This window comes from Tympanuchus pallidicinctus, unplaced genomic scaffold (genome assembly GCF_026119805.1).
Source record: "Tympanuchus pallidicinctus isolate F22 unplaced genomic scaffold, pur_lepc_1.0 scaffold19, whole genome shotgun sequence".
NCBI classification, from domain to species: Eukaryota; Metazoa; Chordata; class Aves; order Galliformes; family Phasianidae; genus Tympanuchus; species Tympanuchus pallidicinctus.
Window position 1 is genome coordinate 16,324,972 of NW_026294710.1, and position 15,998 is coordinate 16,340,969.

Sequence of the window (15,998 nt, forward strand, 5' to 3'; positions counted from 1 at the left end):
CTCCACGCTTTGCTGCTGCATCTCCTCCCGTCAAAAGCCAAACTGAGGACAGCCGAGCCCCTTTTCTGAGTAGGAAATGCTCTGCCCCACACTCACGTTTCACCCTATGCGAGGGATCTCAAAGAGGCGATGCTGCTCGTGCAACTGAAGTGAATCAGACCAGAGCACAGGACTGGTTTTCCAGAATTTGGCTTTACTTCGCAGTACAGAAATCATTTGGAGCCTTCAGGAGACACAAGAAGCACAGGCTCTGTCATATCAATACCGCAGTGCCGTTTGGTCCGTCCCAGAAGCCACCGGGGTTCAGAAAATACTCCCACATCTTGCCTGCTCTGTAATTTGTTCTCTCAATTTTATTAAGATTAAAACACAAAGGAGCCTTAGGCACAGCTGTGTCCCAACCGATGTAAACAGTTTTAGAAGCTTAAGTGGAGGTTAAGTTCCGTGCCCAGAACTAAGCCAACATTTGCTGCTACAATAGATGTGGTCTTTGTCCATAATACAACTTTGCCACAGAGTTAGATTGATGGGAGAGAGACTCAAGGGATGCTGTCCACAATAATGGAGTGCTCAGTTTCTATTTTCCTTGATATCAGGTTTGAGTGACAACCGTCACGTCTACTAGCTCACCAGAAGCACATAATTGTGAAGGATGTTTACAAATGATTAAAAATACAAGGTAAGACACAGCTGTCAATGAGTTATTTCAATCCGCACCAACATCTACGTCTGCAAAAAAAATATATATAGTTCAGTCTGCCTTTCACTTCAAGGTTAGTCATTAAATCAGTAATTTGCCAGATTCTGGACAGCAGCCCTACTAGAATGAAATAATTAACACATGATATCCAAAAGGGGAACATTACCAGTGCAGTACTCTTCAATCTCTCAGAGATGGGATTACAAAAGCAGGCCTTACAATATTGAATTTCATACAGTGTTCATTAAGTTCCTTATATATTCATATTAGCCGATTTAATTTCTCTAATTAGAGACTCTCATTACTGCTGCTCCTCCTCCCCGTAGATATCGTTCTTCTTGCGTTTCATCTCTTCAAAGTCAAACTCTGATCCCATCATTCTCTTATAAATATCTTTGATGTCGTCGCACGTTGTCTCGAAGTGAGTGGTGGCGTCATAGGTGCGAGAAATGAAGATCTGGAAGGAGAAGGAAAAGAGGCAGCAGTTACAGCACCAAAGCTCTCCTCCTTCAGAAGCCACCCCTGGGCACAGCCCTTACAAACCTGGCTCTCAGTTCCCAGGTCGGTCGGTGCAAACAGGTCGCTGATGCTGACAAACCTGGAAGGAGGAAAAGAAAGCTGCTTCAGCGTGGGTTTCAAGTAAGAAGAGCTGAATTAGAGGTCGCTTAGAGGGAATTGAGGATTTCAGCATCTCTGTGAGGCTGAAAGGCATTCAGGTCCCAAAGCTCAAATGGTGTCCTGGGCTTCTTTAGAAAAGGGGTGGCAGCAGGGACAGGAGAGGATTGTGCCTCTCTGCTCTGCCCTTTGAGGCCCCATCTGCAGCACTGAGTCCAAGTGTGGGGCCTCCAGGACAAGAAAGACAGGGAGCTGTTGGAGAGGGGCCAGAGGAGCCACAGAGATGAGCAGAGGGCTGCAGCACCTCCACTACAAAGTCAAGTTGAGGGAGCTGGGCTTGTTCAGCTTGGATAAGAGAAGGCTGTGGGGTGACCTCACTGCAGCCTTCCAGGACCTGAAGGGAGCCTACAAACAGGAGAGGAGTCAACTCTTTACAAGACAACAACAGACCAAGGGGAAATGGTTTGAAGTTGAAGGAGGGAGAATTTAGGCTGGATGTTGGGGTGGGAGGTTCTTTACTATGAGAATGGTGAGGTGCTGGAACAGCTGTCCAGAGAGGCTGTGATGCCCCATCCATCCCTGGAGGTGTTGGAGGCCAGGTTGGATGGGGCCCTGGGCAGCCTGGGCTGCAGTGAAATGGGGAGGTTGGTGGTCCTGCCTGTGATCCTTGGAAGTTCCTTCCAACCCAATCCATTCTGTGATTCTCTGCCTTTGTCCTCAGCTCTGCACTTGCTGCAGTGTGGGAGGTGAGGAGGGGTGAGCTGTGTGCTTACTTCTGCTCAATGGGCTCCAGGAGGTCCAAGGCCGGCTTGATCTCTTTCTCTGGGTCCGCGGTTTCCACAGTAGTGCTGGCGATGGCGATGTACTTCCCCTGCGCTGCCACGTTGTGTGCAGAGGAGATCATGCAGACGTAGATATCTGGGGCAGGAAGCACACAGCAGCAGATCAGGACACGCCATGTGATCAGGCCTGCCCCATCCCAGACCCCCTCTGCTTCACCCACACTCCTTCCTGTTCCCCTCATGCAACCCCCCCACACTTTCCACCCACTTCTCCTGGAGGTTCCCCACATGGCACTGCAACCACAGGCACACAGACCTCTCTCTCTCTCTCACACACAGCTGAAGTGCAGCCTTGCTGGAGCCCAAAGGACTTCCAGACATTGGTTTGCGTGCTTAAACACATCAGGAAAAGTGCAATTAATACTCCAGCATACAAAGGTGCCACTGCAAGGCTGCAGCAGCTTCCTGGAGTGGCACAGAGCTGCCACCAGGAGTTAAGGAACTGAGGGGTGCCCAGAAGCAGTGACACTGAACAAAGCCAGGGAGCAGAAAAGCAGAGCCATGCGGGGATTAAAAAGCTTCACGTGAGCACTGCACGGCCCAGGAGGAAGCCAGGAAGCTTCCTCTGGAGGGAACGCAAGTGAGAGGCACCTCTCCAGAAAAAGAGCACGAAAGCTGCCACAAGATCTGCACAAAATACTTCTTCCTTCCGGGGACAAACCCTGAACGCCGCTGCTCTCCACACACCTGATTTCCGATTGACCTGATTCTGTGGAATGATGATCTGGCACGAGTTGGCATCGTTGGTGTTCTTGATGGGGTGGCTCAGGATGCAGATTACCCGGATCACTTGGCCAACCTTTGTGACACGGTCCGAGACGTAGCTGGGGTCGCAGATGAGCTGTTTGCAGCGAGCAACCTGCAGAGAAAGGCAGCGACGTGTGGAGGCGCACGGCTGGGCGGCGTGCAGACTTTGGGGGAGGGATGGCAGTCATCTGAGGTGGCTGTCCTGCCCCCAGCTGCACGAGGATTGTATTTGGCTGCATGTTCAGCACAAATCACAGCCCCTACTACACAGAGCTGTGTGACCGATCACATCTCCCCCTCGTTAATCAGCGTGTAATTAAGCTCTTACCAATTACAGAGCCCGGTCCTTCCAGTCTGGGACCGTAACGTGCTGTGGTCAAGGCTGAATCAAACTGATAAGAACTCACCATTTCACATTATACCTCATTACCACGGTAATAGTTTCACATTTTGACCAATTTTGAAGCCTGCAGGCAGCCTGCACTTGGGCACATCAGTCTTACAGCACAGATTATCACCTCTGCTGCTAGCTGGGATACATCACCCGTGCCCAGAAGGGACACGTTACCCTACCAGGGAGTGCTAAACTGTCCTGTGATGCTCCCACTCCATTTGCAAACACATTTATAGCTTCCAAGCAACTCGCTGCACTCTTGCTAGTTTTATATTGCTGAGTTAAGAAGCTGTGGAAAGGCCGTGTGCCAGCAGGCTGAGCAGCTAATCCTTAATGTCAAGGGCAGAGCTGGTTTCATACCCAGGTTAGACAGCAGCGAGCAGCTTCTTTCCAGTTTTACCAGCCTGGTTTATTTAGAAGACAACATTGCTGCTCCCTGGAGAATCATTCCGGCTCCAGGAGTGGGATTACTGTATTGTTCTCCTCACATTAAGATTATCAGCACTTCTTAAGCTCACGACGTGAATAAACTGGCACCAGCCAAACAATTTAGCTTCAACTGAGGGGTTTTCTGCTACATTTGTTCAGATCGATGACTGACAGCCTCAGCTTAAAGGCAAGACAGCGATAATGGGAATAAGGGAAGAACCAGAGGGTACCATACCTCCCCTTCAGACTTCACACCAACAACTTTGCCATTTTCTATCACAATCTCTTCAATGGGCTTGTTCAGCATGTAGGTGCCTCCATATATAGCACTTAGCCTGCAAGAGTAAAGCCACTTCAGCACATCCCACAGGTTTTTCTTTCTTTCCAACAACCCTTCCAGCCCCTTGCTTCCATTCTGCTTGGACAAACCATGCATTATGCTTAAACCTCTTCAAACTATGCTGCCTAAACATCCACACAGCAGATTTGTCTGCCATTCAGAGGCAGCCGTTCAGAGGGCTGGAGCACTTGTACTCTGAAGAAAGCTTGAGGGAACTGGGCTTCTTTAGCTGTGGAGATGGCTGTGAGAAGAACTCACTGTGGCCTTCCAGTACTTGAAAGGAGCACATAAACAGGAGGGGGAACAGCTGTTTATGAAGGTGGATAGTGAGAGGACAAAGGGAAATGGTTTTAAACGGAGACAGGAGAGGTTTAGGTTAGATGTTAGGAGGAAGCTTTTCCCCCAGAGGGTGGTGAGGCACTGGAACAGGAGGTTGTAGATGCCCCTGGATTCCTGGAGGCATTCTAGGCCAGGCTGGATGTGGCTCTGGCAGCCTGGTGTGGTGGTTGGCGACCCTGCACACAGCAGGGGGGTTGAAACAGGATGATCTTTGTGGTCCTTTGCAACTCAAGCCATTCTATGATTCTATGATCCTACGATTCTCCCTGCAATGCATCAGTGTTGGGAGTGAATTACAGGTGCCACTGCATGCAGCTAGAAGGAATCCACTTGGCATAACAGAGTCCTGCAGCACGAACGCCGCAGGCCGTGCTGGGTCTCATCCCCCCAGCAGGTGCCACAGAAGAGCTGAGAAAACATTGGAAGCCAAAATCAGGTTCTCACCTTGCAAATCCCTGTGGCAGCTCTCCGAGGCCATAGAGGGGGTAAAGGTATGGGCTTTTCCCGTACCGAGCCAGAGACTCACTGTAGAGCTTAATCCTGTTGATTGTTTCTTGGCATGGTTGATCGAGGTAACTGGAGAGGGAAGTCAGAAGATTTGCACCGTTTCATAAACCAAGACTTGAGGCAAAAAACACACCCAGAAAAGTGGAAACTTCCCTTTCCAACACGTTGCCTTGCCCACCCGACCGGGGAGCGTTTCCCTTTCTGAAAAGCACTCCGCATCACCAAGTGTTGCTCAGGAAGGTGATACTGCATCAATTTGGGAACACGACAGGATTTAAACATCAGCAGAAGACCCACCCCACGCACGCTGCGCTGTGTGAGACACCCAACCCACAGGCTCTGTTCTGAGCTCGGAGCGCTCACTGAAGCCACACTTACTCGTCAGTCCTGTACAAGGCGAGGGCATGGCCTGTGAAGTCTATGACATCTTGCCCCAGGTCAAATTTCTTGTACACATCACGCATGGTGGTCTTCTTGGGATCGACGCCTTCGAAGGTGCGGGGGTCGTTCTCGTCGAAGTTGGCCACGTACACTAAGAACTTCCTGAACCGGCGCTTCTCGAACAAACCCATTAAGCCTACAGACACAGACGTTCTGTCAGAACTCACACAAATGGTTTCTGGAACTGCTGAGTTTTTCAGCCGTCGCTCAGTGAGGCAGAGATCGGCCCCAGCTGCTAAGCAAGGCTCTGTGTTCCAGCAGGAGAGCTCCACGCAGCTCCTTCCAACTGCAGGAAAGCTCGGAGAGCAGCTTCCACCAGACCTGCTGAAACGCCTGACACGGGCTTCCAAAAAGAGACCTGTGTTTGGCATCTGCCACCAAAGCAAACGGTGCCAGGCTCTCTCACAGACTCAAGGAGCTAGCAAGCACTGCTGGCATCAGAATCCCAACGCAAGATTGCACAAGGCACCATTAATGTGTTTTAATCCTCTGCAAATTGGAGAAGCAAGACAGGGCTTGCTGAAACACAGCACCAGATGCAGCTCCGTGCTCTGTCAGTTTGAGTCTCTTCAGAATCTACTGACAAGGCAGCAGTGGGGCCAACCTGAAGGAACAACTGATTGCTTCACAGCAGCCACAGAAATAACCTGGTGCGAGGAAGGCTCCCACGTGCAACCAAGCTGCATAGAGGGAGCTGTATCTGCAGGAGTCACTGGAGCACACACTGGTTCTACATACATCATGCAGCTGAAGCTAGCGGGCTGCCCTCTGCTAGCTCCTAATGCACACCACCGAGTTATTATGCAGTTTTACAGTGAAGAGGGAAGTGTGAGCAGCTGAGAACAGTGAAGACTGAGCTTGGTGCCACGTGGACTCGGTCATGCTGGTTTGCCTGCTGACAAATGCGACGTTTTTCTCATCATCCCATCCACTGAGGAACCAACATTACATATTTACAGGAAGCAAAAGCCTCAAACGTAACCTTTGGATGAATTAAAACACTGCCAAATTCTCCTGCTCTGAAAGCTCCAAGAAAACAGTAACTCGAGGCTCAGGAAAGCCCAAGAGCCACAATGCAAGTCAGAGTGGATGCAGAAGGGCTACGTATTAAGCATAACCTGTGACAGTGATGGAGTTGCACAGACCACCACATGAAGAGCCAAAAATGTCTTTCTGACACCAGCACAGATCACTTATCCTTCTACACAGACCTGCCTTGCCTTTATTTAGCAACAACAGCCTCAGTAGAGGAAAAAGTAAAACACAGCTACTCACTGGATGCCAAGGCTTCTGCCTCAGTGGAAGGAACTTTGTAGATCTTGCCTCCCTTGTAGACAAAGCTTCCCTCGATCACCTTGAAGTCTAAATAGCGAGTGACTTCTGTGTAGAGCAACATCTTTACCAGCTGACCTGTAAGAGAGGTTTGGCACAAGTCACCGGAATCAGCCTTCAGCTCATCCACTGCAGTCACAGCCACTCTGCTGTCAGCTCCACATCGCACCCACACAGCTCTTACACCTTTGGGTAACAGACAGGGAGTGGCAGAGGTTTATTATTAGGCAGCTGTAATGCTTTCTTACAGGCAGTTCACAGCCTCCTCATCGTTACTCCAGCTTCCATCAGCCCTCTGAGTAAAAAGCCATCCTGCAGCACCTTCATCTGCTGCTGCTCTGCTCTCTGTAGTTTATCTGCACTCAGTGTGGCAAACAAGGTCACATCTTTGGGCCGCAGCAGTTTCTCACCCTCACCATTCAGATTAGCAAAGTCTGCTCTGGCTTGAAATGCAAACACTGAGAGGACTTTGGAAAACAACCATTCAAACCTTTAAAACGTGCCTCTGCTGCACCCCCTTTGAGCCAGAGACATCTTCTAAGTTGGAGAAATGCACAGGCAAAGCAATCACAGAGCAGGAGCTGCTGCATGAACACCTGGCTGTGTGCAAATCAAGGGCAGCAAGCTTCCAGCAGCTCTGCAATGCTTCAGCAAGTTCCCCAGGAGATCACAGAATCACAGACAGCTGAAGGGCTGCTGATTTCTTTCCAAGCTGAAGGTTCCAGGCTAAGCTTATGAGGAGAGATTGGAAAGCTCAGCGTTGCTTACCATTAGCCATAAGGAATTTTGGAATTAGGTCCACGTTCCAGTCTCTTCCTCGTCCCATAGATTCTGGTGGAGTTCCTGGTAGATTAAACCTTTTATAGAGCTTTGGAAAGAATATAAAACTTATTGTAGCAGAGGAAATATCTATGTGTATACTTTCTCCCACACAGACACACGCTTTCCACCCTCACATCTCCCCAGCAGAACATAAGCTCTTCACAGCAAGCTTTTGGCCAGGGTTTCATTTTGAATCTGACTTTTGATGCAGCACACAAAGCACATCCAGTGAACTCTCACAATAAGAACCAGGCAGCGTTAGTTTGCTCACCCATCCTCTCTTCCTGCAAGGCTTAAAAAGCTTGGCAATTTACAACCTGCTGAACCAAAGTACCATTTTACTAAAGGTAACTTGATCCAAATCCTTCAGAAGAGGACAGATTCCTCCAGGTGTTGATACTGGGGAACAGATTGAAGTCTCTAACTTTAAGCAGCAAAGAGAACAGTGCTTTCTCTTTAGGGATACACAATGTCACAGCAGAAGCCTGCAACCAAGTGAGGAAGTGCCCTCGTGGCCAGATGTGCTCAGCCTGCATCACAGCAGGGCACAGAGAACACCCAGCATTTTTTAGACCAACATCCACCACCAAGCACTGCAGAAATGATTGAGCTGAGGGGTTTTAATGTCCAGCTGCTGGGTGTTGCACTGCCAAGCAATCACTCAAACATGGCGTGCTGAGAACTGCAGGAAACAAGCGCTATCTACAAAGCAGAAACACAAGCCCTGCTTTCCTCCCCACCATGAGCTGGTGTGGAGGTACCTTAAAACAGTCTGTGTCAAAGGAAACCCTTACAGAGTAATTATTTGGAATCCACCCTTAGGACAGCCAGAAATAAAGCCCCTTTACGTGCCCGAGGAGGACACAAGGGCTGCGTGTCAGCTTCTGTACTTACATCCTCCAGAGGTGTAATGGATGCACTTTCCCCTCCATAGTAAGAGTTCCGATCCATGTGAAGGACTTTCTTCCCGTTCACTGACATGATCCCAGAGAGGATGCATTCCTAGAGAGGGAACAAAGATGCAAGAGATGCTCATCCTTGCAGACAGGCAGCACCACCAGCTCAAGGGGACAGCAAGAATATGAAACCTTGCCTTGAAGGAATCCAGGTAGCTTCCTCAAAAACTCAGTCCTTAATTATTTGCCACGTTGGGTCACACAGGACAGTCAGCAGTGACTTTCAGAAGGTACAGGCAGCACAAAGAAGAAATAAAGCCATCTGGGAGCCTTACCACCTTGGTGACACTTTGCTCTCCTTGCTGTGTGTGCACCCAGATCACTCTGAGCAGCTGATCAGCTGCTGCACCCAACACAACACCAGAAAGCTGGGAGTAATCTTGGAGGGACACAGCTTGCAGGACCAGCAAGGTTGAAGGCTCATTAAAACACAACTTTGCACCTTGTCACCAACTCTGGCTTTCACAAACCAAAAAGCTCACCAAGAAGTTGCCTACTTCCGTGCCTGGAATGGCTCATCACAGACTTACTGATCTTGCCTGTTCTGCCTCAGCTCCCTGCAAAAGGAGAAATGAGTTCATCCTCCACCAACCTCTGCCAATCATTTGGGTTGTCCAGCCCAAAGAAGAGATGGAGAGGAGGGCAGGAGTCAAACTCAATGATCCCTGGGGGTTTCCCACTGGGATATTCTGTCATTCTTATTCGTAGGTATGAACCACATCTCAACGACCCCCCCAGGCCATCCCACTGCAGGAAGGCTGGGCTGGAAGTCATGCATCCAGCACCAGCAGTTGGCTCCTGCAGCACAGATCCACGTTTTGGGTCTTCCTCAGCGCCCCGCTCGCATTTGCAGAGCACAGAAACCTCTCCTCCTCCATCACTTCTTCCTGCTGCAGAGTATAGGAGATTTCTTTCAAACCCAATTATGGGCTCGTTCTGGTGGAACGAGGCCCTGCCAGTTCATTACCAATGGGATGCCACAGTAATTCAGGCCCCAAAGAGCAGAGCAAGTTTCACATTTAATCCAGGTAACTTTCAACAGTTTGCTCTCAGAATGGGACACTTCTTCCCGCAGAACCTCTCCACGATCCACTGCTCCTTCAGCCACCACGAGACTCTCTGTGGGCTCCAGATCCCATCCTGCAAGGCCCCCCTGCTTTGCAGCAAGCAGAGACTCTCCCAGCAGACACATCCAGTCTCACAACGCCAGCAGAGAGAGCCACAAACCTCACAGCGTGGAAGCACTGCACAAGCGAAAGTACAGTTGGCTTTTATGGTTGTCAAAGTGTTAATGATCTACCAAAGCAATGCAGGGCTGTTGCATCACCGTTAGCCACTGTGATCTCCTCTGTGAAACCAGAAATCAAGAGTGCTGGCATCACTGGTGCCATTTGCTGAAATGATTTGATTCCCTGGAACGTCTTCAAAAGCGCTGCCAGCCTCCAGGCCCAGCCCGAGATTTCAAAGTATCCATTGGAAGGATGAAGATACAGTAAAAGCAGCAGCAGCTACTTTTCTTCTGCCCAGATGTCAGCTGATTTCCTTCCTCCTCCATTTAAGGAATCTTCAAAGCGTTTGTTGTTGCCCTGTCACCCCAGAACAACACGCCCACTGCTTCCTATGAGAGCATCCCTTCAGCAAGCCACGCTGCCAGCATCACTCAGCAAATCCGGGTACCAGTAAGAGATCTTGATTACCTTTCCAACCTTATTTCATCCCCATTAAACGCCGATACGGGGATTAAGGCCAGCTTATCAGGTTCACCCTATCACCACAGTCCTCAGTGCTGGAATCCCACCCAGGCCTTTGCAGCCGTTTCCCATCGCAGGCGCTGAGCTGATGGCCCGCTCATCAAACACACAGGATGCACAATGGCTTTATCCTCCCAGCTCAGCAATTCCTTTGGGCAGCTCTGCTGGCTGAGCGTTCAGCCGTAGCTGTTCTCACACTCAGAAACATCAGATGTGTCATTTGGGTTGGGGAAGGAGGAAAACAAACAGGCTGCGTCAATCAGGGAAGGGCTGGAGAGTGTTTAGACTGGGGGGAAAAAAAGGAAAAAAAGAAAAAAGGGGAAGCTCCTGAGTTCAAATCTGTGGCTTTCTGATTGTATTCTAGACATCAACTCTGCTCAAATGGATAAAACTGAGCAGCTGCTGGCAGCAAAATGGCAGCAAGAGACAGCAGAGGGTGGTCCAGGTGTCCAGCTGGAACAAAGTCTCTGTGCAAGTGCTGGTCACGCTGTGCTGCTACACTCCACGGCTCCAGGCAGTGCAGGTTATGACACTCAGCTCCCAGCAATGGCTTAACGTTGCAGCAATCGATCTCATGTGCAGCTCTCACTGCTTTGTGGCGTAACAGGAGGTGAAAATGTAGAGACACAGCACCCAGAATACAAATCCATGGCAAAAAAAACCCCACAGGAGTGAGGGGAAACTCAGCAGTGGCTCCCCTCACTGCCACAAACTGGTCACAAGACAACTTTCTGCACGCAGACACCTCCAAAAAGTGTGGGAAGAAAGTGAGTTTCTATGGACTTTCTCCAAGTAGGGCAGCAGTTCAGAAAGGCTCAGACAGACCGATGGAAACCTGAGCCAGCGCTGTTTCATCCAACAGCTCCGAGGGGAAGATCTGCTTGGCCCTACAAGCTGCAAAGGCAGCGAGCATTTAAGCAATGCCCTCAGCGACCTGGGGATGATGCAAGGGACAGGGATGCTCTGCTCAGTCCTCACTGCCACTCTGATGCTCTTTCTAGGTCCTTACACAGCAAGGTCTGTGCCTGTACGAGTGAAAACAAAGAGCCAGGCCTCTCTGCTCCTATAGAAAGTGAATCCGTACCTCTGTGATGGATTTACATTGCTTTCACATGGTGAGGCAGTTGGCAGGTAAGAAGCTTAGCTCAGCACAGCAGTGCCTGCAACGAGTGAAAACCCCACAGGAACGCAGGGTTCATCTGTTGGGGCTGAACAGGGCGCTTTGCTTTTATGCTCAGCGTTCACATCCAGCATCTGAGAGCACAGATAACCACCTCAGAGCTGTTAGGAGGACGTTTGAGAAGCCATTCCCAGCAGCATCTGCAGTGTGGGAGAAAGAGGAGCTCCGTGCTGGGCGGCCAGACACAAACATCTGCCCACAGCCAGCACTGCACCACGTGCAGGGAGCTCGGCAGGAGCACGGCACCCTGATCTGAGCACCGTGAGGTTAATTGTACCTGATGTGCAAGCCTGGAGTATCAGCAGTCATTCAGGATTAAAGATGTGCTGTGATTATTTCTTCCCCCTCCGTGCTCCCAAGGCACAGCTTGGCACTGCCATTAGAATGCATCAGAGGAGAGATGGGATGCATTGAGAGCCAGGAGTCCCAGCCTGCACCCTGCCTTCGTTACTGGGTGAAGAGATTGATATTGAGAGAAGCCATTCCCGGAATGCTCTCAGGTCAATCACAAATGGCATTCACACACGTGCCCTGGTGCACTCACACAGCCCTGTGGATGAGGTCAGAACTGACCACTGCAACAAACTTATCTGCACCTTTTTATTTTTTAATAAATGGCTTTTCTTTATAACCAGCAGCCGATTTTCACCTTGGAAGGAGAAAGAAAATCCCTCCAGGAGAGATCAGACGTTCACTGCATCTCCCACGTGGGCTGGGTTGGCTGTTTGAGGGGTTTTGTCCCCACATCAGCCCCTAGGAATTGTACGTGTGACAGAAGACACAGCACAAAAGATGGGCGCAGCGCAGCAGGCAGCAGTGAGCAAACAGGATCTCCAATTGATCTCACCCTCTTTAGGCAGTGCTCTGCCTGCACCAGGCTCTGCCCTGACACCACAGACCGTTAGATAGGACGAGGCACATCCCAACTCACCGGCTGCACCGTGTCCAGGTGAAGCCCGCCGTGCTCTAACTGGCATTTCAGAGGTAAAGGCCACACGCTGCTGTCCTGCAATCTCTCAGCTCACCTCAGAACCCAGATGTCATTTATTCCTTCTAACCCAATCGCTGATCATTAGCACGAGCTCGTCTCACGAGTGATTCCACAAGAGGCCTTTTGTCAAATCTACGCTGGCATTTGTCAGTTTGAAGTTAAGCACAACCAACTCGATACCAAGCTTCCCTCTAAAGCATAAATTAACATTTTAATGGCGCTCGCATCTATTGGAGGCCCAAAGAAGCTCATTAGATTTCATCTCCCCCAAAAGTCCTGCTTTGGTGAAGGCAGATGCAGCGTTTGGGGACAGCTTTCCCTATCAGAGGGAAGAAGGGTTTGGTTTTGGGTTTTTTTGTTGCCTTGTAGGTCATTCCTGACAGCTCAAAGGAAGAACCTGCAGAGAGAGGAACGAGAGCAACCACCACAGTTGGCTTCACCCCACAACTCTCCCACACTCTGCACATTTCCTTTGTGCCACATCGTGGTTTTGTGACAATCCTTCTCAGAGAAACCAGATAGGAAAGCAGCTTTGTCTTCAGCCGCGTGTCAGCAGACACCCTGCCTGCCCTCAATCACGGCGCACGTATTTGTATTTACAGGGACCACCAAAAGGGGAAACGGGGTGGGGGAAATCTCACAGCCAGCCCCAAAGACCTTTCTCTGCCCATCCACCAATTAACAGGAAGAAACAAAAGCAGGAAAAGCTTGAACGAGAGGAAAACCTCTCCACCATATTGGATTTTCTCCTCCTCCTCCTCCCCCCCCCCACCTTCTTCAGACAATGCCTCCGACTTGCAACCTGCAATCCAGCACCAAGCCCTGAATAAAAGCACAGCAGATAAACCAAGCAGCAGCTCAGCGCATCTCCCCACTTCGAAGGCAGGCAGAAAACCTGAAGCAAACCCCACCGGCAGCAGCGCTGCCATTTTTTTTTTTCTTCCCCTGTTCTTTTCTCTCCTTCTCAGCCGCCTGCAGCAGTGTGGGGCCGCATCCTCCACAATAGGACAAAGCCACAGCGCTGCTCTCCACCCTCCCCCCCCCACCCTCTCCCCTTCCCCCCACCTCACCCCGAGTGCTGTCAGGAAAGGTTAACAGCAGCAAAAGGTGGGACAGATTCGGAGCAGGGGGGAAAAATTAAAGAAATAACGAAAGCAGAGGGATTTGACAGGCGTGCAGGGCTCACCCGCATCCCCATCCCCCCCCCCTCCCCCTCCTGCTGCAGTCAGGATGGAGAACTGAAGGCTGCAAAGGCGGAGCAGCGCGCGGGGCTGCCTCCACCCTAAGATGGGCTCAGAGCTCTGGATGCTTCACAATAATAATAATAACAATAATAACAATACAGAAATGCAATTCATCCCCTTAGCGCTTTGTTGTCCCCATCTCTCCTTAAGTAACCGCATTTTCTTGGGGGCAGAGAATAGGGAACGACCCCCCCTACCAAAAAGGGTATGAAGGGTTATAGGGGTACACAGCAGTGCTGTAGGGAAGGGGGGTGGGATTATAGGGGGGCTATGGGGGAAGGCAGTAGTACAATGGGGAAGGGGCTGGGATTATGGAAGGGGGCTATGAGGAAATGCAGCAGTGCTATGGGAAAGGGGATGGTATTACGGGGGGGATATGGGGAAGATAGCAGTGCTATGGGGAAGGGGGTGGGATTAAGGGGGCTATAGGGAGAAGGCAGCAATACTATGGGGAAAGAGGTGGGATTAAGGAATACAGAGCAGTGTTATGGGGAAGGGGTTGAGATTATTGCAGGGGGCCTAAGAGTGTACACAGCAGTGCTATGGGGAAAGGGTTGGGATTATGGGGGGCTATGAGGGAAGGAGTTGGGATTATGGGGGGGCTACGGGTGTACAGAACAGTGTTATGGGGAAGGGTTACAGGGGTACACAGCAATGCTATGGGGAAGGGGTTGGGATTATAGGGGTCTATGGGGGGACACCGCAGTGCTATAGGGACAGGGTGGGCAGACCCAATTTAGAGGGAGGAGGGATGAGGGGTTCTCATAGAATGAGGATGAAGAACACAATATGCAATGGGGATGGGGGAGAGAATGAGGTGAAATGGGTGTGTGTGTGTGGGAGGGGGGGGCAGGTGGACAACAGGAGCCTGAGGAAAGGAATGGTGAATCAGCCAAGGCGATAACGGGGGGACAAGGGAGGAATGAGCGCGGCTGTGTGAGGGAGGGGGCTGTGAGGGAGCGGGGCCGGCAGGGCGGCGGCTCAGGGCCCAGGCCCGAGCGGGGCGGTTCCTCCTCACCGTCAAGCCGGTGCCCAGCACGATCACGTCGTACTCCTCATTCATGGCGACGGCGGAGGAGGAGGAAAGGAAAAAGGGAAAGGTTTCTCACGGGGTCTCTCCGCCGGCCGAAGGTTGAGGCGAACCGGACGCTGAGGGGCCGCGGGAGCGGAGAAAATGGAGCCGCCGCCGTGAGGAGAGCGCGCCGAGGGAGGGGGGAGGGGGGCGTGGCTTCGCGCGCCCCGCCACACCCCCTCGGCTGTCACTCATCGCCGCGTCGCCACGCCATTGGCTGAGCGCGCCATCGCTAAGGGGCGGGCGCTGCGCCGTGACGACGACGGCCGTGCCACCGTGGTGGGGGCGCGGCGCGCATGCGTGCTGCATCCCTTCCCTCCCCCCCTCCAACCCCAACCTCCGCTTTCCCTCCCGCTCGTCGCAGCGCGGGAGGAGGGGTCACGTGGGCGGCGCGCGCACCGCTGCGGGGTTTGGTGCGAGTGGCGCGTGCACGCGCGTGCTGCTGGTGCACGGCTGCATGCAACGCATGCAACGCACAGCTGTGTGCCAGTGGGTGCTGCACGTGTGCAATGTGCATCAGTGCTCTGGGTGCCTGCACGCGTGCAATGTGCATCGGTGCAATGGGTTCCTGCTCAGCTGCAATGTGAAAATAGGCATCAGTGCAAGAGGTGCTTGCATAAGTGCAATGCCCTCCGCGTGTGCATCAGTGCAATGGATGCCTGCCTATGGGCAACGTGCATGAGTGAAGTGCACAAAGGCAGGCACCCAATGTGCACGTGTGCGTCAATGCAACGGTTGCCTGCACGCATGCATGCATGCACAGCACTGATGCACACTGCAACAGGCAGGCACCCAGTGTGCACCAGTGCAATGGGCACACACACAGCCATGCAATGGTGCACAGGGGTGCTTCCAGAAGTGTAAAGCACCTCACAAATAATGCAAGATAACGCAAGCTCCCTTTTCTAATTTCCAGGTGTTTGCCACAGCCCGGAGAGCCATGAAAGGCAGATGAAAATATTCTCGTTTGCTTTCTCATAAAAGCTCAGATTCACAAGCAAGCTGAGCTCATTAGGAGGAACATTAGGGGAAAATAGCTATTTCGTGGCTTGCTAACATCACAGAAAATGGGAATGAAGCAGTTACAGGCTGCAGAATTACTATTTTATGAAGGGCAGATTTCTAGAAGCACTGAGGATCTTTAGAGGAACAAACCCACTTGGTAAGGGGCTGGCACAGCTTCCACTGCACTGTTAGAACCCTCCAGCACTCATTTCTTATCCTCCTCGGTGACGAAGAATCTCCTTCATGTCACAGATGGAGAAAGACAGGTTGTGGTTAAAAACCTCTGCTAAC

At 51.3% G+C, this 15,998-nt stretch overlaps 1 protein-coding gene and 1 long non-coding RNA gene across 2 annotated transcripts; one reads left to right on the forward strand and one right to left on the reverse strand.

Annotated features, from left to right (window-relative positions):
- Window positions 1-173: 173 nt before the first annotated feature.
- On the reverse strand, window positions 174-14,855 carry GDI2 (GDP dissociation inhibitor 2). Its single transcript, XM_052681166.1, has 11 exons — window positions 14,649-14,855; window positions 8,403-8,510; window positions 7,455-7,554; window positions 6,630-6,764; window positions 5,292-5,490; window positions 4,851-4,982; window positions 3,963-4,062; window positions 2,845-3,016; window positions 2,089-2,233; window positions 1,244-1,298; window positions 174-1,157 (listed from the first exon to the last, which is right to left on the reverse strand). The coding sequence occupies exons 1-11, from the start codon at window positions 14,691-14,693 to the stop codon at window positions 1,002-1,004; spliced, it is 1,347 nt and encodes a 448-aa protein (XP_052537126.1). The 5' UTR covers window positions 14,694-14,855; the 3' UTR covers window positions 174-1,001.
- On the forward strand, window positions 2,170-3,857 carry LOC128079716 (uncharacterized). Its single transcript, XR_008206293.1, has 2 exons — window positions 2,170-2,274; window positions 2,437-3,857. It is a non-coding gene; the product is annotated as an uncharacterized LOC128079716 (long non-coding RNA).
- Window positions 14,856-15,998: the final 1,143 nt, after the last annotated feature.

Coding starts and splice junctions, on each gene's coding strand:
- GDI2 (XM_052681166.1), bottom strand. CDS start 14,693: ATGAATGAGGAGTACGACGTGATCGTGCTGGGCACCGGCTTGACG. Junction 6,765..7,454: donor AAAATTCCTTATGGCTAATG/GTAAGCAACGCT, acceptor CCTCTCTTACAG/GTCAGCTGGTAAAGATGTTG. Junction 2,234..2,844: donor TCAGGTCAATCGGAAATCAG/GTGTGTGGAGAG, acceptor TTCCTGCCCCAG/ATATCTACGTCTGCATGATC.